The sequence below is a fragment of the Micropterus salmoides genome, unplaced genomic scaffold (genome assembly GCF_014851395.1).
Source record: "Micropterus salmoides isolate LMB-PRFRI ecotype aquatic unplaced genomic scaffold, ASM1485139v1 Ms_hic_scaffold_1, whole genome shotgun sequence".
Classification (NCBI taxonomy): domain Eukaryota; kingdom Metazoa; phylum Chordata; class Actinopteri; order Centrarchiformes; family Centrarchidae; genus Micropterus; species Micropterus salmoides.
In genome coordinates this window covers 44,262,126-44,285,779 of record NW_024040040.1, presented here as the reverse complement: position 1 = coordinate 44,285,779, position 23,654 = coordinate 44,262,126, and the positions used below count along the sequence as shown (strand labels likewise).

At 39.2% G+C, this 23,654-nt stretch overlaps 1 protein-coding gene across 3 annotated transcripts; it reads right to left on the bottom strand.

Moving 5' to 3' along the window:
* Positions 1-62: 62 nt before the first annotated feature.
* On the bottom strand, positions 63-23,520 carry smchd1 (structural maintenance of chromosomes flexible hinge domain containing 1). Of its 3 annotated transcripts, none has more exons than XM_038730044.1 (49): positions 23,133-23,520; positions 20,588-20,663; positions 20,264-20,422; positions 20,071-20,153; positions 19,833-19,954; positions 19,570-19,684; positions 19,078-19,197; positions 18,776-18,942; positions 18,577-18,670; positions 18,272-18,482; positions 18,065-18,182; positions 17,484-17,667; positions 17,249-17,297; positions 17,059-17,132; positions 16,351-16,548; positions 16,134-16,247; positions 15,200-15,306; positions 14,864-14,946; positions 14,646-14,759; positions 14,295-14,372; positions 14,064-14,183; positions 13,825-13,969; positions 13,470-13,572; positions 12,245-12,317; positions 11,528-11,667; positions 10,681-10,809; positions 10,366-10,590; positions 9,972-10,120; positions 9,426-9,511; positions 9,223-9,341; positions 7,816-7,977; positions 7,485-7,613; positions 7,272-7,351; positions 6,975-7,132; positions 6,727-6,842; positions 6,561-6,622; positions 5,934-6,018; positions 5,577-5,708; positions 5,272-5,427; positions 5,052-5,178; positions 3,775-3,894; positions 3,376-3,461; positions 3,140-3,262; positions 2,702-2,883; positions 1,550-1,659; positions 970-1,040; positions 718-886; positions 476-634; positions 63-375 (listed from the first exon to the last, which is right to left on the bottom strand). In XM_038730044.1, exons 1-49 carry the CDS (start codon positions 23,190-23,192, stop codon positions 284-286), a joined length of 5,934 nt encoding a protein of 1,977 aa, XP_038585972.1. In that variant the 5' UTR covers positions 23,193-23,520; the 3' UTR covers positions 63-283. The 3 variants fall into 3 exon arrangements, with proteins under 3 accessions (XP_038585972.1, XP_038585965.1, XP_038585977.1); XM_038730037.1 differs by having other exon boundaries at positions 23,138-23,520; XM_038730049.1 differs by lacking the exons at positions 17,059-17,132; positions 17,249-17,297 and having other exon boundaries at positions 23,138-23,519.
* Between the last annotated feature and the right edge of the window lie 134 nt (positions 23,521-23,654).

Below are 23,654 nucleotides of genomic sequence, written 5' to 3'. Positions count from 1 at the left end.
GTTGTTGTTGTTAGTAACTTCAATAAAATTTTACAAAGTAGAAATAAGGACACAGAGAAAGAGAGATTTTGGTAAATATGTATTTTCTTATATAAAGAATCCAGACATTATTTGAGATATATCATGCGTGTACATAACGTTGTCATAAGCAAATTATTACAAAAGTATTAACACATATAAGACAACACATCTGTACAAATAAAGATGAATTTCAAAAACATAACCAACTCCAAAATAAAATAAAATTACCCAAGAAGGTAATCAAGTTGGACTAGTCCACCTCTTATGTGGATCTCTGTCTTCCTCTCTTTGGAATGATGCCGGATGGCTCACCGGCATCAGGACCCCGCTTCCCTGGTCTTACTGAGGCTGACTCTAAAAGTAGATACAGACAAATTTGAAATCAACAATAGATTACAAAAGTAAAACACTTGAACTGTACTCTCTGCTCTTACTCCCCGGTCAACAAACATACCAAGCTGTCTCTCAATCTCTTTCAGTCGTTTCATTTTCTCCTCCATTTCCTGTTGCTTTTTCAACATGTTAGGAGACTTCATGGCTTTTAAGTGATCGTCACGGTGTATTGCTGCCTCAACCGTCTTATCCAGAACTGACCGGTACTGAGTGATCAAGTCTGTCGAACAAAATAAGAGAAACTAAATCACAATCTGACTGAAGCACATAAATTAACTTTAGAATGGGCCTATGAGATGTCACCTATTTCTTCCTGAAGAGTGTAGTATTGATGTGGGAGGGGGGCTCCAAACACTTGTAATGTGTTCATAGGTGGGCATTTGTTCTGTGTGCCTCCGAACTTCCCCCTGGAACTGATCCTGTCCCCCTGCTTGGTCAGGATGGTGGGACACTGCATCTTATTCTGCACCACCTGGAAGCGACGGCATATTTAGAGTAAAAATAATCACCGGACTGTTCATATATGGCACGTCTCTAGCAGCAAGCACCACTCACCGCCCTTCTGTAGTTGTTTGCAGAGTCCAGGTCATCAATGAGAATAGTATCACCAAGGATGTTTTTAAACACTGCAAAAGGAAGCACAAGCAACAAACTTCCATTTATAACTTCTTCTTTATGTTTATTTGAGATGCCTATTATACACATTTATGTTTCAGTGTAAACAAGCTTGAAAGAGGTAGAATGTTAATCTGATACATTAAACTATAATTTCCTGTACCTGAATAAATACAAGGAACCAACTTTTACTCAAAAATCAAAACTCCAGAAAATTTCCAAATGAACAGTAATTTTATTGTGCTAAAAGAGGACCAATTTCTGCTTAAGTGACGGGGCCCCGGGAGAGGACCCCTCCACTGCTGTGAGGTTGGATCCCAGCTGGAACCATTTACCAAAGACTCAAGAGGAGTAGCAGGGGCATGAAGGAAATACCCCAACAACGGCAAACATAAAGAGACCTGGGAAGCCTCTAAAAGAAAACCAAAGAAAACTGGACTCGTACTATCAATCTACAATGAAAAAAACAACAACAAGCAATTTTACACTGAACAAGGCAAATCCATTGAAGGCAGCTCACCAATTTCACAGCTCTCGAGGTGTTCGGTGTAAATCAGCAGCTGTCTGGCGTAGACTGGGTTCCCAGGGGGGTCAAAGAGCATGTGGCCATTTCTTATGTGTGGCAGCGGTCTGTAAGCAATTCAAATCTTAGTAGAGAAACTGCAGAGATGATCTTTGCTCCAAAAGTAGCAAACATGTTTAAGAGGAGCAGACTAGTGTTTCTTTACTACATCAGACTATAACAGTGAAATGTAAATAATCTGCGCATTATTTTCTCTCTTAATCGAAGGGTTACGTTTAGTTTCAGCTTCTAATTTGTGATGATTTCATTAAATATTTTCAGTTTTGGGACCGCTTTTCCACCATAGGCTTTTATTACACCATTTTATAGGTCAAACTTAATCGATTAATCAAAACAAATGATCTGTATATCAATCAATAATAACAAGAATCTTTAGGTGCAACCCAAATAGTAATGCCATGCAGACTGACATCGCATTACCACACAAGACGCTGTATTATAACCAACAACAAATGTCGTTAATGGTGTTGAAAAAACGTTCTAAAATCTCCAACTGTACAGCACGGTTTGCTAAATGAGTAGCTGTGATGTAAAACTTGCTAAAACATGCAACACGGGCCTTTAAGTAACTGTCATCAACACACAATTAGCCACCACAAAGAAGGAAGCAGGAAGGAAGCTGCTCTCCTTCTTATGATACTACTACTAATAATAATAATTTGTCTCTCATGACTGAAGATGTATCAGATGCTCCACTTTTTATTGCCCAAGTTTCAAAGCAAGCATTAACTTGCATGATCATAACCTGAATTGAAATGTATTGACCTTGATGAATTAAAAGGCAGGACTTCAGGTGTGCTTAGTTACTTTGTTACTTAGTTGTATAGCACCCTCCTCTGCAAGGAGTTACCTCAAGATCTTTAAATTACTGTTGATGGAAGGCTTGGGTAGGAAAAGGCTTAGAAAGTAAAGACTATAATCAAGGACACACAGGAATCCCATCAGGAAAGCTACTCTGACGCCGACAGCAATAGTGAAATAATTGATGGTGGAAGTGTGAACATGGTGTTAGGCTACAGCTTTAAACTTCACAATATCCACTGTCAAACTGAACTTTTCAGTGTCACAAAAGTGACACAGAAGGCGTACCTGTTGCCCGGTGGCACATACACACTGTCAAGGGCCATGACCTGCTGCCTGCCTTGTGTGTTATCAAAGATCCTCCGTGCTGCTGCTGTCGTTGTGGTGATGACGCAATCCATGTCACCGCGGATATGCCAGGAGATCACCGTCGCAGCGGCATCGTCCTCCACATAGGCCAGGTGGCCAACCTAAATACAAAATGTAAAGGGTAAAACACACCACTCTGCACTTGTCCCGCAGTTTATTTTCCAATCTGTGAGAATACTTTCTTCAGTCTGGCAAAAGCTACTCTCAAACCCTTCGTCTTTCGCCCCACTAAACTCATATATTAGCCCAAACACTGATTGGACGCATCTGCATGGAGGGCACACTTTCCTGAAATTACACATTAGGTTTTTAAATGTGCTAAGCGGACAGAAAAGCCCTTATTTCGTATGACATTACCATTCCCAGAACATCCGGCTGCCCCCTGAAGTGATCACGGATGGAGCAGACTCTTCTGGGCACATTCAGGAGCATGCCGGCTTCAGCGGTCTTCTCGGTTAGAAGTCTGTCAATATCTGGGATCTACAAGGAATACAAACCACTCAAGTCATCTCCTGATAAATATATATAGAGGATATCATAATGTCTACATATACAGAAGTGTTGATTGTGTTGAGTGAGAATGAACATCTTACAGAAACAGTTTGTGGTATTTTCACATTCCTCTTGTTTAGCTCTCTTCTGTGCATAGCCTCTTTTGTTTTATAATCCAGGTGTTGCTCTAGTGTGGAAGAAGTATTTGCAGTTAGAGACCATTTCAAACTCATATTGGCAGATACAGATACAAAAGGATAGATAGACACAAATAGGGCTGGGTTTTAATATTTTTTAAACATACATTTACATACAAGTCTGTGACATCTTTGTAAAAAAAACAACAAAAAAAGGATTTGTAGAAAATGGTTATTATTATTTATATATATGTACTGAAACTATACCCTGCTCTACACATGGCTGGTAGCACACTGCACAGTCAAATGACTCAAGTAGACATAATATTAGCTTATTTGGGAGATAGAAAAATCACATCTTACTGGTCAGCAAAGTAAGGAGTTCACTATATGAATTGAAGGTTTCTTTATATTTAGTCACAGCATCAGTGAGCTCATCTTTCTTCCTGGACCACTCCGATATTTTACGTTGGTTCTCTGCATCTAAAAACAGAAAAAGATACAAAAGATACAATAGACAAACATTAAAAGATTAGTTCAAGCAAAATAAGAATTTGCAGAACTTTTTGCCACCGCCCCAATACAAGTATGGAGAAAAGAATTTTGTTGCATTGAAAAATAATATTTAGAAACAGCATTGTTGACTTTCCAGAAACAATGCCTTGGTTACATTGGCATCTTGCTGTGAGTGGTCCTCAGCAGGATTGCTTTTTACCAAAGAAATAGTTTTTTTTTGATTTCTTAGAGTAACAGCGACAAAGTGTCTCTACACCTTCAATGCCTGGCTCCTCCCAGAAAAGTGTGTTGAAAAAAAAAATAGGCGAGTGGAGGCTAGGTGTGTGCAAGCTGTGCGGAGGCTTGGAAACATAGTTGAGATGACAAGCATGGATAACGACATGATCACACCAGGTGGAGGTCCTGTCTCCACTGGAGTTAGGTCCACATAGCTAGTGTCGGCTCTCCTTAGCTTAAGTAATGATAGAGTTCTTAGTCACTTAAGGCCATTTTTAATTCAATCCACATTTAGCTATTAGCTACCCTGACAAGTGTCATTATAGTCTCACTGGAAAAGAGCAGGTTAGCCAGAGTTACTACTACTAATGCTGCTATACTACTACTAACAAACTGCTACAACAGTTGGGAGGGTCAATGAATGTAATATATGTGACATTTGTGAAGATACCACAGAATTCAGCTTAACTGGCCTTTCACCTGCAAAAAAAACACAAGCTAATTTGGAGAGGCACTATACGTGTACTCTTGGGAAAATGTACCAGTATTAAAATAATAAGCCAACAAGAATATGTAGCGCAAAAGAATAAAAACAACAACAAAAAAAGAATGTGAAGTTTCTCTTACATGACATTTTTTATGCTGTAATTAACAGAAATTAAATTTGATTCACCTCCATTGTATAGGTGTATATCTCTCAAAACCTGAGCAAATAAATCTCAGCACGGCTGCTGAGAAAATACAATTTTTGAAAATAAAATAAGATGTGAAGAGTTTCAGTCAAACATATTTGCATATATTTACTCTGAAACCCATAACCATGTAATCACTCGATGTGAGTCAGTGTCAGAACTCATATTCATGCAGCAGTAGGACTGTGTTAATGAATGATGTTTTTTATATCATACCATTGTAAAAATGAAAGGGGAGCTCAAAAGGAGCCAGGGGCGTGGAAACCATCGGCACTTCCGGTTTGAAGAGGAGGACGTATGAACTGCCGTTCTCACCCGGGCTGTTCTCCATGATAGCCAGCCGCTGTGCAGAAGAAATGTATACATTTATCATATGTGCACCATGGCGCCCTTGCATACGAGGATATAAAAATGTCTAAGACAAATGGTCACTCACATTGATGTGGACCTTTCCTTCTTCCAAGCCAAACTGAAAGCCTTTGGCTTTGCCTTCAAACAGAGGGAGGGTGTTGCTGCTGTCTCCACTAGAGTGCATTATAGAAACGACCACCTTTCCGTCCAGGTCCTGTCCGGCTGGGTTTCCATATGAATCCTGCGAGAAGTCAAAGCAGCTCAGTCAGGCTGTGTATCAGCTGATAGGCACCCAAACTAAGCATATAAAATTCATACATCTAAGTGGAAAGTTTAGGCTGCTCTTTTCCAACACGTAAACATGAACGCACTCCAAGGATATAAGCTCACCATTATCCTCAGAGTCATATTCTCCACCAAGGTTCTATTGCCGATGGCCTTACTGTAGGAAACAACTGGGGTTGGTGGCTGTGATTCAGGTCCCACTTTGACAGGTTGATTGGCCACCACATTTACAGTAATCTAGGAGACAGGAAACAGAACAGAGGTTAGGTATTTATCTGAGCGAGTCAGGAGTATGACCCCTGCAACAACTCAGTGAACAACCACCTTCCTGTTAAACAGATATTAAAGACAATAATGAGATCATCTCCGTTTGCTCAGTTTTCTTTTTAAAGACAACTATTGGGTGTCTGGGAATAATTCATTAAAACGGTGTGATGTTTCCAGATTTAAGTTTCGACCAACCTGATCACTGAACAGGAATTTCTTGTCTATACGTAGAGAAAATTGGATGCTGTACTTTCCAACGTGTTCTGGGATCTCTTTATCTCTGCAGTGAAACAAAACAAAAACAATATTTACATTTTCTGAAGGAATAGTTTGACATTTTGGAAAATACACATATTCGCACTTAGCTTAGCGCATAGACTCAAAAGAGATGGGAACAGCTAGCCTGGCTCTGTCCAACGGGAACAAAATCTACCTCTAAAGCTCAGTAATTAAAATTTTATATGTTGTTTGTTTGAATCGTACCAAATCTGAAGTGTAAAAACTTCAATTGGCAGTTTTACAGGTGGTAATGTGGTATACTATTTCTTGACTGGGAGCAGGAACTTCCTGGAGTCTCTGGCCGTTGCCTGAATTTTGTTACTGTTGGGCTGAGCCAGATGAGCCGTTTCCCCTGGTTTCCAGTTTTATGCTAAGCTAACTAACCGGCTGCTTGCATTTATCTTATAATTATCATACAAACAGAAGTGTGGTATCAATCTTCACATCTAACTCTCAGTAAGAAAGCAAATAAGCATTCTCTCTTTCTAAAAAGTCTAAAAACTATTTCTTTAAACATTCAACAACAAGCAAAAAGCATTTTACCTGAAGTGAAAACAGTCTTTCTTTTCATTCTCCAATGGTTTACTACACTTCAGCTCAATGGCCTAGACAAGAAAAGTAGAAGAATAAATTCAACAGGTCAGATATTAGGTTAAAAGAAAGGCAAAAACAAAATCAGTGACAGTCCCTCTGTCGGTCAGTCACTCACCGTCTGTGGAGGAATTGTTCCTGATGGCACTCCTTTCCAAAGCAACATGGCCGCCGCAGCAGGGTTAAAATTCTTCATTGCGCTTCCTTCATCAGACAGCACGGTCACCAAGAACACTGAACACACACACACACACACACACACACACACACACACGACCTTAGTTTGCTAAGACGGACATTAAACTGGCTGTGAAACAAGAGCTCAACAAACAGAAAAAAAAATAGAGATACAGTAGAGATTCAAACCTGGGAATTTGCCTCCGGCAGGTAACTTGGCTTTGTCATCATACTCCACTGACAGGCTGACCGGTTTGTTTGGATCAGGGATGACGGTGAGATTCACTGATGGACCAGGGATGGGTTTATTGTTGAAGGAACCTTTAAACATCAGCTGATAGTACCCCCTAGTGGAACAACAGGGTAACAACACCCCCACTGGTGATTGATGGGACATAGACTGTGTCCTAATACAGGACTGTATCTGAAACAATCCCTGATTTGGTGAACTGAAAAAAACACTCCCTTTTTTAAAGTGCCACTCACTTTGGTCCGCTCACACTATTAACAGTGAAAGAGGCTTTCCCTTCTGTGTTCACAGGTTTAGAAATATAAGCTGTCGTCACCTAAAACAACAAACAGATCTCATTGCATTAATCTGGTTAGATCATTCTGTACATCTCATGAGTTACTCACTTTTTGAAAAGCATACATGGAACTGGGTAAATGGTATATATTCTTATTCCTCGTCAACCTAACCTTCAGAGTTGCAGGTGAAGACGTCAATTCCACAACAACCCTCTGGTCTGGAGAGAGGTTTCCCCACTTGTCACACAGTTGGATGAGGAACGGTGTGGCGATGCCGCGGTCATTCAACACCTGCAAAGGCTTTTGCATGAAAAAAAGTTTTTAGTTTAGTTTTTTAAATTATTTAGGGTATTTAAGCTTTTATTTTGTATAGTAGAGGAGACAGGAAATGTGGGACTAGATGACATGAAGCAAAGGTCCCCATCTGGACTCACATCAGGAGGCTTTGATTACATGGTCAACATCTTAGCCCTGTAGTCGACCAGGTTAAATCCTTTCTTACCTTCTCCGGCTCACTGACTAGTTTAAGCTGTGCAGGGGCTCCAGCGGTCACTTTAACTTTGACGCGTGCTACAAAGCTCCTGTAGGTGAAGCACACCTCTCTGAAGCCAGGTGTCCCAGACTGGAACTGCACCCCCGTTACCAGAACAGAACGGCTGCTCTCCTAATGACGACATACAGAGTACTCATCGGTAAATGTACACAGTTATGGAAGAAGTATTCAAATCGTTTACTTAAGTATTGGTAAAACGACCTCAAAATATTTTGTTACAAATCTTGAATGGCAAGATGTATTTAAAGCATCAAAAGTACAAGTGCTCATTACGTAGAATGGTCCCTGTCACTATTATATTATTATACAGTATTTATTATTTATTGAATCCTTTATTTAAACGGGTAGTCTCATTGAGATCAAAGTTTCTTTTTTAAGAAAGACCTGTGCAGAAGAATAAACATACAGTACAAGCACAACAAACAGTTTACTTCCACAATATCCACTAGCTGCACAATAAAGGAAACTATTACAAGTGGCATTCAAACTTGGGTATACTGATTTAAAGATTTATATATATATTGAGAAAATAATCGGCAGATGAATCAATTATGAAAATAACTGTTAGTTGAGCCCTAGAATTTGATATAGTCATTATAGGTTTTTAAAATCTGTTTCTGCAAAGTAACAAGTAACTACAGCTGTAAAATAAATGTAGTGGAGTAAAAAGTACAATATCTACCCTTTAGTTGGTCAGTAAAGCAACAAAAATGTAAATACTCAAGTACATGGCCCTCAAGACTGTACAGTACACCATTTATTTACTTTATTAAGGAACTAAAAAAACATCAGTCTTCTACTCACTCCTATTTTAGTGAAAAATCTATTTGAATATATGGTGTAAGTTCACCTCACAAACAGCTGGTTAACAAAAACATTAAATGAGCAGCAAATTTATAGGCAATAAATCAAAAAACGTTCAGTCAAGCTACAAACGCTCTTCGGTGGGTCAGGAATGCTTCTGATGCCGCCCAAGTAGAGAAGGAATGTTTACTTTCTTTTCAGAGAAAATTCATTTAGGAAGTCTTCCTTATCAGTTTTATTACTTTGTTGCCTAACTATCTCTGGAGATAGAGAGAAAGATGGGTAAGGCGATTAAGGTGCAGGGGGGAGGGGGGGGGGGGACTAATCCTATTATCCTAATCCTAATTCCCTGTTATAAAAGAAAATCCGTAGGACATTTGGACCCACAACTGGCTACGAAACATCTGATAGTATTTTTTTAAACTAAAAGATAACCTCAAAGTTTGGAGAAGGCTGATCTAGAATGAAGACAGCATGAGTGAAAGACTACATTTTAACAGTTCTTTCATTTACAAATTTTAAATGAAATTTATATTTAAACTCTTTTCTCACCTGCCACACAAAGCCGATGGCTGATTTGTCCAGACCCTCCGCTTCCACAGTCATGTGGTTCACACAGGTGGAGGTAAGCGTCTTGGTTACATTGTCGTACTGGTCCACAAGCTCCAAGACTATATGAGAAAGAGGTGTGTTATTTAGTGTGAAACCATATCCTCAAAAGTAAGTTTTTTTTGGGTGATTAGGGTCGTACTCACTGATTTTTCCAGGTAGGGTTTCACCCAGCTTCACTGTGCTTTGGGAAAGAGTTGCTTTGAGCCGTGTTGGTTCATCTGGACGAGGCCTACAAACACAACCAGCAAGGAGGTAGACTTTGAAAGATACAAGTCTGGACATATATTTTCTTTCTTGCTGCAGATTAGATGACAATATCAATACCACTGTCTTTTATGAGGCTAATAGCAAGGAGAAGGTGTGCTTAGCTTAGCATAAAGACTAGAAACAGTGAACTACTAGCCTGGCTGTGTCTGAACCCCAACATGTCGCTTTTACACTTCAGTTTTTGAACAAATTAAATGTGTTCATTTGTGAACTTGATGTGCCAGGCTAGCCGTTTCCCTCCCGTTCCAGACTTAAGTAAAGTTAAGCTAACTTGCTGTAGCTTCATATTTACCATACAGACATCACTTCTAATTCTTCAAGAAGAAGCTGCAAGAAAGCAAATAAGTAGATTTTCCTAAATTAACTCTTCCTTTACGGTTGCAAACACTGAATCACAGCTTTGAGTCAGGTATGTAGCTTACACTATGTTAAAGGAGACAGACACACTCTGGTTTTGGTAGGACACCTGGTAGAAGCGCTCTTCGTGCACCTGCGTGGGAACCTGTACATCAGGCAGCTTCCCTTTGACCAAGTCTTCAAGACTTAAATCTCCTGTAGTCCTCCAGTTCACCTTAAACACAGTCAAGAGTTAACAATGACAAGTCAGCAATAAGCTAACAACAGTTCAAGTACAATGACTCCTTAAATAGCAGATTTATTGCAGGACTGTGGTTTGTTTTATTCAGTCACCACACACCCAAACTACTGGAATCTTTCCAGATGAAAAAAACAGAGCTGACATTTACAAAACCAACATCTGCATAACAGGGTACGAATCAGCAAACACAAGGGGAAGACAATGTATAATATAAGCACCTTGATGCTGGAGGCTATTTCAGCAGTGAGAGGTACCTCTCTGCCGGCCTCATCATACAGCCTATAGAACAGGTTCTCCAGCACGCCTCCAGCAAGCCATTCTATCTTTTCGTTGTTCCTGAGCACCAGATTCTCATCATCCTCACTGCAGAGCTCCATCCAGGAGACTCTCGTGCTGGGAACCACCTTCAGCTCCCTCGCGACCATCGCAATGTTCTTCTGACTCTTAAGGGAAAACAAAGAAGGGACGGAGACATCAAGGTTTTAAATCAGAGAATGTTCTACTAAGCAGAAAGGGTTTTTTTCTCCACTTACAAGAATCTCAAATTGAACTTTAAGCTTTTGTGGCTCTCCCTTGATTATTTTCAGGTTTACAGGCTGCGTCACAAGCTGTCCTGCTCCTGTGCTGCTGCAGTCAGTTGACACCGGTTCAAGCCCCTGAACCTGAAATTCAGAAATAAAAAGATGAGGATAAGCAAACTGACGCAAACTATTTATTCATGATCATTCAGATTATATAACAGAGTCAAAAGAAAGAGGGAGGGTTAAAATAGGAGACCCAGAGAGATGAGAGCACTACCTTAAAACTATTTTATTATGTAAATAGTAACTTATACATCAAAAGGAGAGAAGGGTCTTGAGGTTTCTGCAAAAAAAAAAATCCATAATTTGGATCCATAAATTCAGCACATTTAACAAACTGTATGTTACAAAAACAAAGTTGCTTCAGTTGTGGTTTATTTCTTTTGTTCTTAAGTTGTGAGATTTAAAACCCCAATAATGTGTGAGTTCCCTCTGGGATTGAAAGGCCCTCTTGTTTTCCCTTTCTTCTAATGAGATGATGACTAAGATGCTTTTCAATGAGAGTTTTAATTGTTCCCGCTGGGAGTTTTTCCTTTAGCTGGCAAACAGGATAAACTGTTATGCAAGAGCACTAAAAATTCTCATAAGACAGACATCCCTTGCTAAACTAGATGAATTGAAATACTGCTGTCAAAACACATTTTTTCAGTATGTCTGTTCAGTCTGAAGTCAGTTTTCTCATGAGAAGCGGACAGACATCCCAGCTTCAGTAAATCCAACTTACGCAGCAGGGTGCTGAACTACAGGCTGATAAATGAAAATGCTCCTTGTAATAGTTCGAAGATCTTCACACCGATACCTTGCAGCGAACAGTCTGTTTGGGGTGAGCGGTGATGTTTCCAGCCTCATCGTGAATTTCAACATTAAACCTGGCAGGGTTTCCATTCTCTACTACGATTGGGTTGTCTTCTGGCATCACACGGAGGGAATGTGGATGACCTGAAACACATCATCATGCAGCTGAGAAACTGTGATTATTTACACATAGAAAGATAAGATGCCGCTGACAAGATGGTGGTTTGGTCCTTATGTTAATGTTAGCAGCCAACAGACAACTTAAACCACAGCTGGATAACAGCTGCTAGTTTTGCACTGCGGCTGAAATGTCTCAAGTTACCAAAAGGAGGTTTATTATCATTACCAACCCCCCATGACTGTGGGGAGTAAGCTGTGCTTTTTCAACTAAAACAGCACCAACATTCAAAATGTAGTGATCTATTTGCTGTTTGTTTTATTTAAATTAATTGATTTATCTTTTATTCTAAAAGAAAACAGAGAGAAATGTTCATCACAATTTTCCAAAGCAGCAATTCAAATTGCTCAATTTGTCCAATCAACAGTCTGAAACTCAAATATACATTTAAATATCTAAATTACATTTGCAACATTGAAGCTGTTAAATGTTTGGCGTTTCGCTTGATTAGTATTTAACTAATCAAGGTTATCGAAAGGCGATTACATACTTCTGTTACAAGCACGCTAATTGTTCTGAATAAATAAATAAGTGCAGTCTTACCAGGAAGAAGACTGATCATGAGAGTCTGTGTGTCTTTTTTCAGGCCGGGCAGGGTCACATTCAGGTCATATGTCTGCAAAATAAGACAGACAGGATATAAGTAAGTGTCATCTCTCTGGTATCAATCAGCTGTTTGTAAAATACCGTAGTTTTTACTGGTCTAGAGGTAGAAATGCGCCAAGACATTACGACAGGGCTGATTAGTGGGGTTTTTCTTTTTTGTATTCCAGAGGTGTAAAGAGTATAAAAACATTCTACTTAAGTAAAAGTACTATTACTTTGATGAACTTTTACAAGTAAAAGTAGTAGTAAAAGTACAAGTAAAATTACCAGTATAAAAATCTACTTGGTAAAAGTAAAAAGTTAGTTAGAAGTCTGGGGCAGTTAAACAAACTATGGTCTAATGGTTATTTGTTTTTTCCATAATTATGTGAGCAGTCATGATCTGACTTTATGCTGCACACAACATGAGTCTGCGAACAGCAAAAGTGAAAGGATTTGGTTACTTGGCTGAGAAGGGGGAGGTGTGCAGCCTGTCAACTGCAGCTCTTTATCTAACAGCTCACTGTGTCTGCTCCTGACTATTGCATTACTCACTGCAATATTTCAAACTGGTCCACTGTCAGAAAACTGTTGAAAATGACGTCTTGTTGTGTAGACGCATTTTTGATGAATCAGAGCGGTCTGCGGTGATCTCACAAACAGATTGCATTTCCTGGGTCTACTTCAAAATAAAAGTCAACTTGTGTTTGGCCAGTTAAATGCTTTTAATGTGAAGCTGCCGCAGCAGGAATTGTTCAGTTTGCATTAGCAGTAACTTAATACAGCATTTTTTCACAGCTTACACCGCATCATGATAAAGCTATTGTTCTCTTGCACTTGAAGCCAAAGTGGTCCCAAGTTTTTCCTTCCACTTTTTTTTTTTTTTTTACTCAGTAACAGATGTGATTAAAAATGTAGCAAAGTACAATACTTTAAACAAAACATACTTAAGTAAAACTAAAATTACAGATTTAAAAAAAGTACACAAAAGAACTACTGAATTACCATAAGTAACTGTATTTTGTTACTTTACCCCTCTGAACGTTTCTATACTGCGCTGTGAAGAAATTGTTCTTGTATACACAGTATTGTCACTATTATTTCATAATTATAACTTTTCCATTACTCTTTCTTATAAATAGCAAACTAATGACTTCTGATCAGAGAACATATGTTTTCTAACCTTTGATTGTTGGTAATTCTGGACTTTTCCTCTTGCTTTGACACTTCTGATGGTGAACATGGTCCCACTGCAGTCCACTTTCTCATAACTCAGATCCAGGCCACTAAATAATAATGATAATGTCAATGGGGCCAGAGCCAACTTCGGTATCTGGCACATTAAAGACATGGTAAGATTTATGGCTGCTTGCCAAAAATACATGTACACTTAAGCTTACATAAACTTGCTTCTGTTAGCTAAAAAACACAAAATAGCATTTCACGCCATAAGAAATAAATATAAATAAAAAAATAAACTGGAGTAAACACTTTTTAAACAATAGAAGATATTTTACAAATAAAGAGGAGTGACCCACCTGCATTCCAGTACTGGCATGAGATTGGGAGGAGGGGTCACTGAGTGATCATAACCATCTTTTATCAACAGAGGGATGTTGAACGGCACTCCTACATGAAGAGTAGGGCTCACTGCACCGATAAGAAAACTCTCAGCACTACCCTCTGAGAAGGTTACGAACAAATTATATTAGTTTATTATCAGGGCATTCAGAATGGGTAAAAATTATGACAGTACAACTTTTGTGGTTTCCTTTACCTTTGATGGTGAACATGAGTTCAAAGCTTGGAAGCTTTTTGCCTCCAAAGACAGTCGCGTCGCTTTCATGTATCACAGTGTTCAGAAACAGTGTAAACTTCCCCAGTTGGGTCAGTACCTCTACAAAAGATAAGATGTTAGATGATAACTGATCCATAACCTTTCAGTTGACAAAAACAGGGCACCCAAAAAGTAACCAATAATGAAAGTTGACAAATAAACAAAACCTACCAATTTTTTTGAACCAGAAAGCCCACTTTGATGAATGTTGGCCAGTTAAATTGACAACCTCTTGATCTCCTTCAGGACCTACATATTAAAGGCAAAAACAGGGGAACAAAACCCTATTAAAGAATAAAAAATAAGTATGTCAAAAGAAATTTGGTGTGTAACTTTCTGCTATTTTGTTGTCTGAATATTTTGTGTTGGGTGGTAAAGATGGGTATTTTTCCTCTGCTAATTAGTTTGCTTATTACTGCTCGTAACTTTTCAAACTCTTTAAAATATCACAACATTGCACTTTTACAAATAAACTATCTTATATAACTTTTCAGAGCTTTACAATTAAGTGTTTCTTCTTACCGTGCTTGATGACTTTGAGCACAATAGTCAGTTTTTTCACTGTTCCCCGGTCCCCTAATGGCATCCTTGATAACGACTCTCCTTTCTTGTTCACAATTTCGACTTTGATTGGCCCTAAAATAAACAATGAAAACATTTTCAACATTATTATTATGTTAAATACACACTGATGATTGGTGTGCGAATCGATGAGGCGTGCAAATGATATGATTTCTTACCTAACGGAGTCCCAGCTGGACGAACAGCATTCTGCGGCCAGGGGTGACCCTCTGGCCAGTCCACCTTCAGTTTCTCCGGAAGCCTGAAACAAACAAATACGATTTACTTAACATGTTAAAGTCTCATCAGGCTTAAACAACAACCTCTAGTAAGCACAAGATGGAGGGAAATTAAACTTTTATTACCGCTGAATCACGTCTAACAATCTGGGATATTGGAGATGACTGTGCTGTGTAAAGGTATATGTAGTGGTTTTGTGTTGTGAAGTCCAAGCATTGTACACTCCAGATTAGACGCTAGCAGCATGATAGCAGTTCCCCTTACTGCTCACTCACTTGAGGGATTCATTGTCGATGTATTTCTTGATGGCTTCATCAGTGGCAGTCTTGTCTATCTTGGAAATGGCTATGGTCTTGGTCTTGTCGTGAAGTGCTCTGGGTTCCTAGGAAACAGATTTGTTTATCAATTCAGGCTAAACAAAAGTAAAATAAAATAAAAAATTTTAAAAAAGGTGCTCTGACAAGGTTTTAGTTCAAATTTGTGAATGTGTCATTTCTATGAAAACAGATTTTGTTGTATTAAAACACATACATGAGTACCAGTACACAAATAATTTGTAGACACAATATGAGAAGTGACTACAACTTCCAGTCTTCATTAATATGACTCTTGAAATTTTTTACATCTAGACATGAGCCTTTTTTCCCCCTCCAGTTCTTCCCTACAGATCCACTCCAACACCGCCAAGCCAACTGTTCTTGCAGTTTTGTGGAGCTCATCAATGGGTGAGGGTTTTTTCCTCAGTAATGGTGCAATAGTACACGCATGTTAAACAGCTTGCATCATTGGTAACTCGACCTCTTGGTCTATATGCCACAATGTGGAGCTCGTTTTATATATTTTGGAGTTGTTGAGTGGATCTGTGTATTGATATTCAATCAGAGTTCAGCACAAACAAACTCGTCACATTGAACTCGGTTTCATTAACACATGTATTACAACCTTATTTAGGTCTGTGTAGTTAGCAGTTTCTTGATACCATGCAGAATTACAAGATTTCTGGATAATAAGGCCTTTATACGCTCAAAAATGTACCTCACTTTTAATCCCCCCTCCCGCAAAGATGATTATTTGCCAGTATTCCCTTTACTAAAACCACAGAGACATGATAAAGAGACAGAAAAGACGGACATGCAAAAGAAACTCCAGAGTCAGTAATACTTTGATCACTTTTTCAAAAAAATACAAACTTCGCAGTTCCTTCCTTACCAGAGCCACTTCAACCTGTCCTCCTGAGGCAAAAACATCTCTGTCAAAATCTCCATACAGCAAAAAACGAACCACGCTACCATACAGAAGGGGGTGCGTTTTCCGAGACTTCACCTGCATGAAGAAATATGTAGGCATTGCTATAGATTACATGATAATAATACACATATACATATATGCAGGCAAAAATAAAAAAAAACATCAAACAGATGCTCACAAGTTGGCCCTTTCTGTATATTTTCCCATCCCATTCGATGGAGGAGAAGGTCGCCCAGGGCTCCTGCATCTTCTTAGTTGGCACATCTGTTCGTGTTATGGTCCCCTCGTAACCCAGGAACTTAACTTGCTTATCATACTTCGCATGACAGTTTTTTAGCCACTGTGTAAATTCCTTCTGAATGTTCGTTCTTTGTTTCTGTGGACATGGACATGAAAAGTTCAGAAACACTTGGTGGTTTTTCTAGTTCTTAAATTAAACCAAACTGACTAAAGCTGCATTAAGATTAAGACTTTTGATCACTAGGAAACTCAAAGACTTCAAAACAACAAAGAAGCAAATTAATTCCTAATTACATATCTACCACACAGGTACACATGTTTATAGCTTCGTGGCCAGAGCAAGTCCAATATTCATGGATGTTTTAGCTATGATTTGGCCTTCATCAGGTAGAACAGCCTGAGCTTCTCTTAAATGTCAGCAGTTATGTATGGGGAGGCTGCTGAGAGCTTTAAGACTCAACGATACGGTCTATGTGAGCATCGAAAAACCAAAATAGGGAGCTGAAAGCTGTATAAAGCTGCAGAATAACCCTTTTTCACATTGTGCAATGTAATTTGAATCAGTCTAAATATCAAAGCTGTTGCTTAATGCAGCATTAATCAATCCAGCGTCTACCAACACGTCCTGCAAAACTTGTTTAAGCACCTTGATTGGGGAAGGATGTAGCTGTAGACTTGTACTCTTTGCCTGACCTTTGCTCCCTGTTACAGACTTGCTCACTAGGGAAATTCAACATACAAAGAACATCACTGATAGGCTTACTTATGGGCTCTACAGTGTACCACAAAAAGTTACTGAATATTTCTTGTCTTCTGTTTTTGCTATACTTATGCACCTTGATCAGGCAGGGAGGTAACTTCAGAACTGTTCTTTTCCTGTGGACACTTCCAAAAATAAAATATCATCATCCATCCACAGCAATAAAAATAATCAGCACGCACTGCTTTATGTACGGTCTATCTTAAAAATATATATGTCCACATCTGAAATGAGTGCTGCAAAGAAAAACTCTTCGATGTGAGGCTGCAATTTGTTGTACTCATCAAAAAATTGCATTTGTATTTGACCACCTGTCCATTGGCAATGCGCGTGAAGATAGTGTCCTTGTTCTTCAGTTTCAGCTCCAGGTCCATGAAAGTGAGCTTGTTCGTGCTGACCTTGAATCTGTCGTCAGTGAAAAGAACCCCGGAAAACCGACTGTAACACTCTGCAGGCACCACTGCATCTCTACTGGGCCGGGCACACCAGTCAAACCTGTAAGAAACAGACAGCATAATGTAAGAAGACCAACATAGTGTCTTTACAAAATCAAGTTAAAGTTGCTTTCTTGCCGAGAGTTAGATGAGAAGATTGATGTCACTTGTTAGATTTAATCTAAATATGAAACTGGAGCCAGGAGTGTCATTAATTAAACATTATATCTCTTTTGTTTAAGTAAATGTAAAAACAACAATTTGTAGTTTTACAAGGAGTTGCGTGCTGTACCTATTCCTTGGCACAGTCAGTAAGTCATATTTAGCATACAGACATGAGAGTGGTTTAAAATTTCTCCTCATCTAACTCTCAGCAAAAAGCAAACTGTTTCTTTAGAAAGAGCGAACAAAATGTTTAAACTTTTTAAACCATGACAAAAATAGTGTAAAGTATTTACTCAGACACTGTGGTGTAGGGTATGAGCCGTCCATTCCAGAAACAGTCAAATATCGACCTTTTCCCTCTTGCCTCACCGCTGATTTCGCAATCATCATCGTCATCATCATCATGGGAGGCTGGTAAACAAAGGACCAACATAAGATCCATATAGTAACCCAAACTGTCAAATATCGTAAAGCATATAGATATTTTAGAGTTTGAATACCTTGCATAGCAGAGGGGTCTTTAGGGTAGGTCTCCTTGTCATAGAGAAAGGGATGATACCGAATGACTCCCTCCACTGTGCCGCCGTCTTGCTCGGCGTTAAACTCAAACGTGTCTGCAGCATTACTTATATACAGAGTCTGCATGTCGTCCTCAACCTCCCTAAGATTCATAGCACGGGGACATCTCGGAGGCTTTTCCCGCAAGGTGATCTGATCAAAAGAGTCATATCACAATATTAGCTCACAATAAAACAGAAGAGTCGCTTTCAACAACAAATGACCCTTTTAAGACCAGCAGCCTCACCTGAATGTCAATTTTAGGGAGATGGTGGGAGTTTGTTGAGCTGCAGTTTATATCATTTCCATTGGCTCCATGAATGTAATAGTGATATATTTGACTGAAATATGGACAAAACAAATTTTTTACATAAACCAAAACAGACAGCATGGGACCTGGTCAGGCTTTGGAGTACGTATCGGATGGTGCGGGTGATTGAACTCACGCTAGCTGTCTGGTCCACTCTTCGAAATCCTGTTTGAGAAAGGTGATATGCTCCTGCAGGACTCCCGTGATGACCACAGCTGTGAAGCTTTCCTTCCCAGACTCCTCAGCGATGACGGCATGGAGGAAGCGCTCATCATCTTTATTCACATGTGAAGAGTCACCGGGCTGCAGGACAAAGATGAAATACCACACAGAGGACAGACAGCAGAGATGTTAATACAGACAGCTCCATACAAATCAGACAAATCCTGATCCCCTGTGTGAATCTACTTACAGAGGCTTTTAAAAGAGATCACTTACCTTCCTGTTTCTGATTGTCCCGGTGAAAACATCCTCTTTGTTCTGCTCTTTTCTCACAAAGTCCTCTTTTGACAGAACCAGCTCGTGGACATCTGGGGTGCCAACTGATTTACTGATCATCTAATAAACAAAAATAAACCAATCTCTAGTTATATTTTGCTCATTTTTTTTAATGAGGCCAGTCCAGCAACGTAGCAGTGCCGGTGCAAAGGGTTCTGGTAAAAAAATAAACAACAAAATAACTAAACGCATGGATCAACACAATCTGACATGATCCAGCAAGGTATTGCACTGGCATATCAAATACATGCCAGCGGACATTGCGGGTATATTACTCTGTAACCTGAACACTGTTTACGTCACTATTCTCACAACTAAAGATCAAAGTCACGTCACTATAACTTGTTAAAGTCTTCTAAAAACCAAAAGAATACAGAGAAAAGAAGATCAGTATTCCTGTTCACGGTAATCTCTGTTACTTTATCTATTTACCCTGGTTGAGTCTCCTATGTAGAAAACAGCCTGTTTTCCTCCAACACCAAAGTAGGATATGTCACTGTTGAGACTACGAGGCACAGGCTCAGGCCGAATGTATTCCTCTTGCTCACTGCAGTGAAGAAAAAAATAACCCAAAAAAACAAACAAACATTAAGTTGTGCTTTAATAAGTAAGTAAAAGATACAATATTGGAAGCATAACTTGGACAATCACAGCTAATCTGAAAATAGAAAATAAAGATCGTAAACAAAACAAACCTTCCTTTCCTGGAAAATTTAGAGAGTCTGTACACTGCCCAGTTTTTCAGCTGCTTAGGGGTCATCCCGCACCCATTATCTAAAACAATCACTGCAGGCTTCCCGAGGGTTTCATCAAACAGCTGGCAAATGGAGAGAGATGTCACAATTTTACAGATTCAGACAAACAAAGTCTATTTGAACTCTCTGTGGACATGACATTAAGGCCAATGCAAAAGGAAAAGACTGCAGAACCAACCAATCGTATCTCTATTGTCCTCATTCCTGTGTTTTTAGCTGTGGCCGATAGAGAGTTGTCGATCAGCTCAGCAAGTGCGTATGCTGAAAAATAAAATAATAAAAAGCTAAATGTAGCAAGTTATGAGTGAAGATATGCAACTTAATGTCTCTGTCCATCTCAAGTATACCACTTTAATCATGTAAGCACTTACGCAACGAGTTCCGGCCCTCACTAGCGTAATACTCATACATGCCACCCTGGATCAACGTATCATAATGAGGCACAAAGTTGATGTTCTCCGTCGTCGCCACTGACAGGGCTTGGTCCTCGCGTTGCAGCAAGACCACGGTGCTGCCATCCTGAAGCTCCCCTATATTGACAAAAAAGGAGAACAACTATTTTAACTATCAGTCTTGTGTAAATAATGATAAATACCGACATATAACATAATCTGACCGTCAAGAATCTTTATTCATTGATAATTCATGGCAGCATATTGTTTACTTTTGCACCAAATAAGGACTGATTTACTCACCAAATTTGTCAAAATCCAGGACCGTCCTGTCTGTCGTGGCCAACACAAACCTTTCACGTGAACGCATTGCAAATTTCTGTAAAACCAAAATGTCAAAAGTGAGCATCAGTTGTGACTTTTGTGTCAGTTTTTCTTTTAAGATTAAACAGTCAATCATTAATTGATTAGTCAATCAACAAAAAAGTAACTGGCAACTAATTGTTTCAGTTATTTGTCAAGAAAAAATGCCAACCATTCTCTGCTTCTCCAATGTGGGGGGGTTAATAATATTTATTGAACTTCTTTGGGCTTTGGAATGTTGGGTGGGACAACGCCGTCACCTTAAGTTTTAGGATGCTCTGATAATTTTTCAGCGTCAGTGACGTTTATTAGATTTTATAATAATTGAGAAAATGATGGTCCGCTTAAACCACAGAGACCACCAGGGCTGCTTTTTTTCCCCCAACAACTTACTGCTGCCGCAAAGAGGAAGCGGTGGTGAGCAGGAAGGTTTTCTCAGTCAGCAAACTCAATACATTTCAGTCACAGGAAACACAAAGAAGTCAGCCAGATTTATGAGAGTACACAATAAGCCAAGCCGAGACACGATTAAAGAATGAATCATAATTCATGAAAGGTTTTTGTTCCTCCCTTTGTGTGTCTCTGTTCTCTGCCCCTTACTAACTATCATAACTTCTGTCATTTCTTAGCGTTTCCTGATGTTTGTGCGCCACTACTTTAAAAACTCATTACTTCCTGCATTTTGCATCTAGTGTCAGTTATTAACCGACTTATTTTCACATTCGTCCTTCGTAAAAAGTCTGGGAGGATCCAGTCACACACACGCTCGCTTATGCATTAAGTTTCAGCATCTTTCTAATTTCCTCTCAAACCAGATGTTTCCTGTTCGTTAGTTTAACCATTTAATCTGTCTCTTTAGCGAAACCTGAATATGTTGTTCATTATGTCTTATTCATATGTTGTTCTGTATTATGTTTGCCCAAACAATATCATTAATGGTTAACATATACAGAGAGCATGCTTTTGGTCACTCCAGCGGTGTTAGCTGACTCTTAAATAAAATAAAATGGTCGACAGTCTGTAAGAGCAGGAAGAGAAAGAAACAGGGAAATGTTTAGCAAATAAAATGTTCCACACAGTCAGAGCTCGAAGAGAAAGAAACAGGCAAATGATGGGGGCGGTAACAGGGAATTTATCAGGGAAGAAAAAGGAGTGAGCTTGTCCCAGGGTTTAGAGTCAGATGCCTGCCCCCCAATGTCCCTTTAAGAAATTAATTTAAGAAATTAAATTAAAGACAGCTTTACTCAAATCTAACTCAACCATGTCATGAAAGGGTGTCATGTCATAAGGCTACATATCAAAAGACAATGGTAGGCTTTTTACCATGACACCATACAATCACTATACAACAGGACTGAAAATCTAACTGGCTCTCAACAGCACAATTTTCCTGTTACTACGACGGTCATCCTAGGGATTTAATTACAAATGTCCTCATATGCTGTCTCTGTAGGATAGGGAGTGGCATGCAAAAGGACGCATAATTACAGATTGAATGAAGGTATGACTATACCTGTGAGTACAGCCTTTAAAAATCTGTATCTGTATTAATACACCTACAGTAGCATGCAAATTCATGTGCTCTGTTCTTTCTAGGAGAATGGAACATAAAACGAATGTCAAATTAGTATCAGAATAAGGCATTACAGGGTTTTTTGTTCTAATTGCATAATCACCTCCACACCATTGTATTTCTAACAATTTTTAATGTCACCCAAGGTATAAGATGCTGAGAGTACTAGAACAAATATGTATGGGTACAGTATGTCAGGCCTTAGGTTGGTACTTCTGTGGCCACCAAATAAGAAAAATCTCACCCCTTTTGATCATTACACCTGTCAACCAAAATTCAGTCTTATTTGTACTTCAGTTTCTTTATATTAGATTTTAAACATTTACAGTCTAAGTATAAAAACTTTTGGAGGCAGGATTTACTGCAGGTCTGCTGCATTAGACTGCTTTATATTAATCTGAGGTAAATCAATATCTTGCATATCACTGCACATATAGCCATATTGCATAGTCTTCATTATTCTTTTGTATTTTGTTTATTGTGTCAATTTTATATGTATAGAACGACAAATCATCTCCCCCTGCAATATGTTTGCAGAACACAAATCTGGAGTCATGCAAGTTGAATAACAGTCACATTGTCTTTTCTTTAACACTCTTTTCTTTAAATTATTCTATTATGACTTGCACATCTGTTTATTACATATTTTTACATTTATTCATGTCAACCGTATGTCTGTCTGGCACCAAATCACCGTAGTGCAAATTCCTGCGAACTACTTAAAATAAAGCTAAGATATTTCTGATTCCGATTTAGTTTTGAGAGTAACGTTACAACTGAGTGCAGAGGGAGTGGAAGAAGGTGCAAGAGTACATAACGTTGCAGTCCGGCATGGAAAAGATAATATGCTGAAGCGTCTTTACCGCCCTCGTTGACGACCTTTTGCCTCAAACCAAAGTAAAGTAAGCTAACATTGCCTGTTGCAGAACATGAAGAAAGTCGTTGAAGTCCAGACCACTTGTTTCCAGCCATTTTCCAGTAGTCTCCTTATTATCGCAGCGGCGGTCGAAAACACAGATCCTCCTGCGGACTCTTCCCTCCTCAGTGGAGGATGCGGAGCGATGCTGCTTAGACATCTTCTCAACAACAGCTAACAGTACTTAGCTTGCTAGCTAAACTACATGCAGCCTACATTCAAGTTCGTCCCTACGCAACGTTGACGTGTCACATGTCCGGACGTTGACAGACTTCTGTGTCGTCTCCCAGTCTCAGCCTTTACATTACTCGCGTCCTCCTCGTCGGGTCTGCTTGAAATCTGTAGGTACTTGTTTCCGTCTCTAATTTCTAACAGAATACGTTCGCGTAGCTGTGTTTTCACGGAAGCTCTTTGGGGGCGGTGTTGTTTTTTATCCCACCAACATTTTCGACAACACTGCCTCTGATTGGCTAACACTCGTCGCCTCCGTTGGTTCGGTTGGTCAAGGTTAGGGACGT

What these genes read in the sequence shown, in the direction of transcription:
- smchd1 (XM_038730037.1), bottom strand. Translation starts at nt 23,296, where the DNA reads ATGTCTAAGCAGCATCGCTCCGCATCCTCCACTGAGGAGGGAAGAGTC. An exon ending in GGACAATAGAGATACGATTG is followed by an intron (nt 19,955 to 20,070) that starts GTTGGTTCTGCA and finishes TCCATTTGCCAG; the next exon opens with CTGTTTGATGAAACCCTCGG. An exon ending in AATAGTGTGAGCGGACCAAA is followed by an intron (nt 7,133 to 7,271) that starts GTGAGTGGCACT and finishes TTGTTCCACTAG; the next exon opens with GGGGTACTATCAGCTGATGT.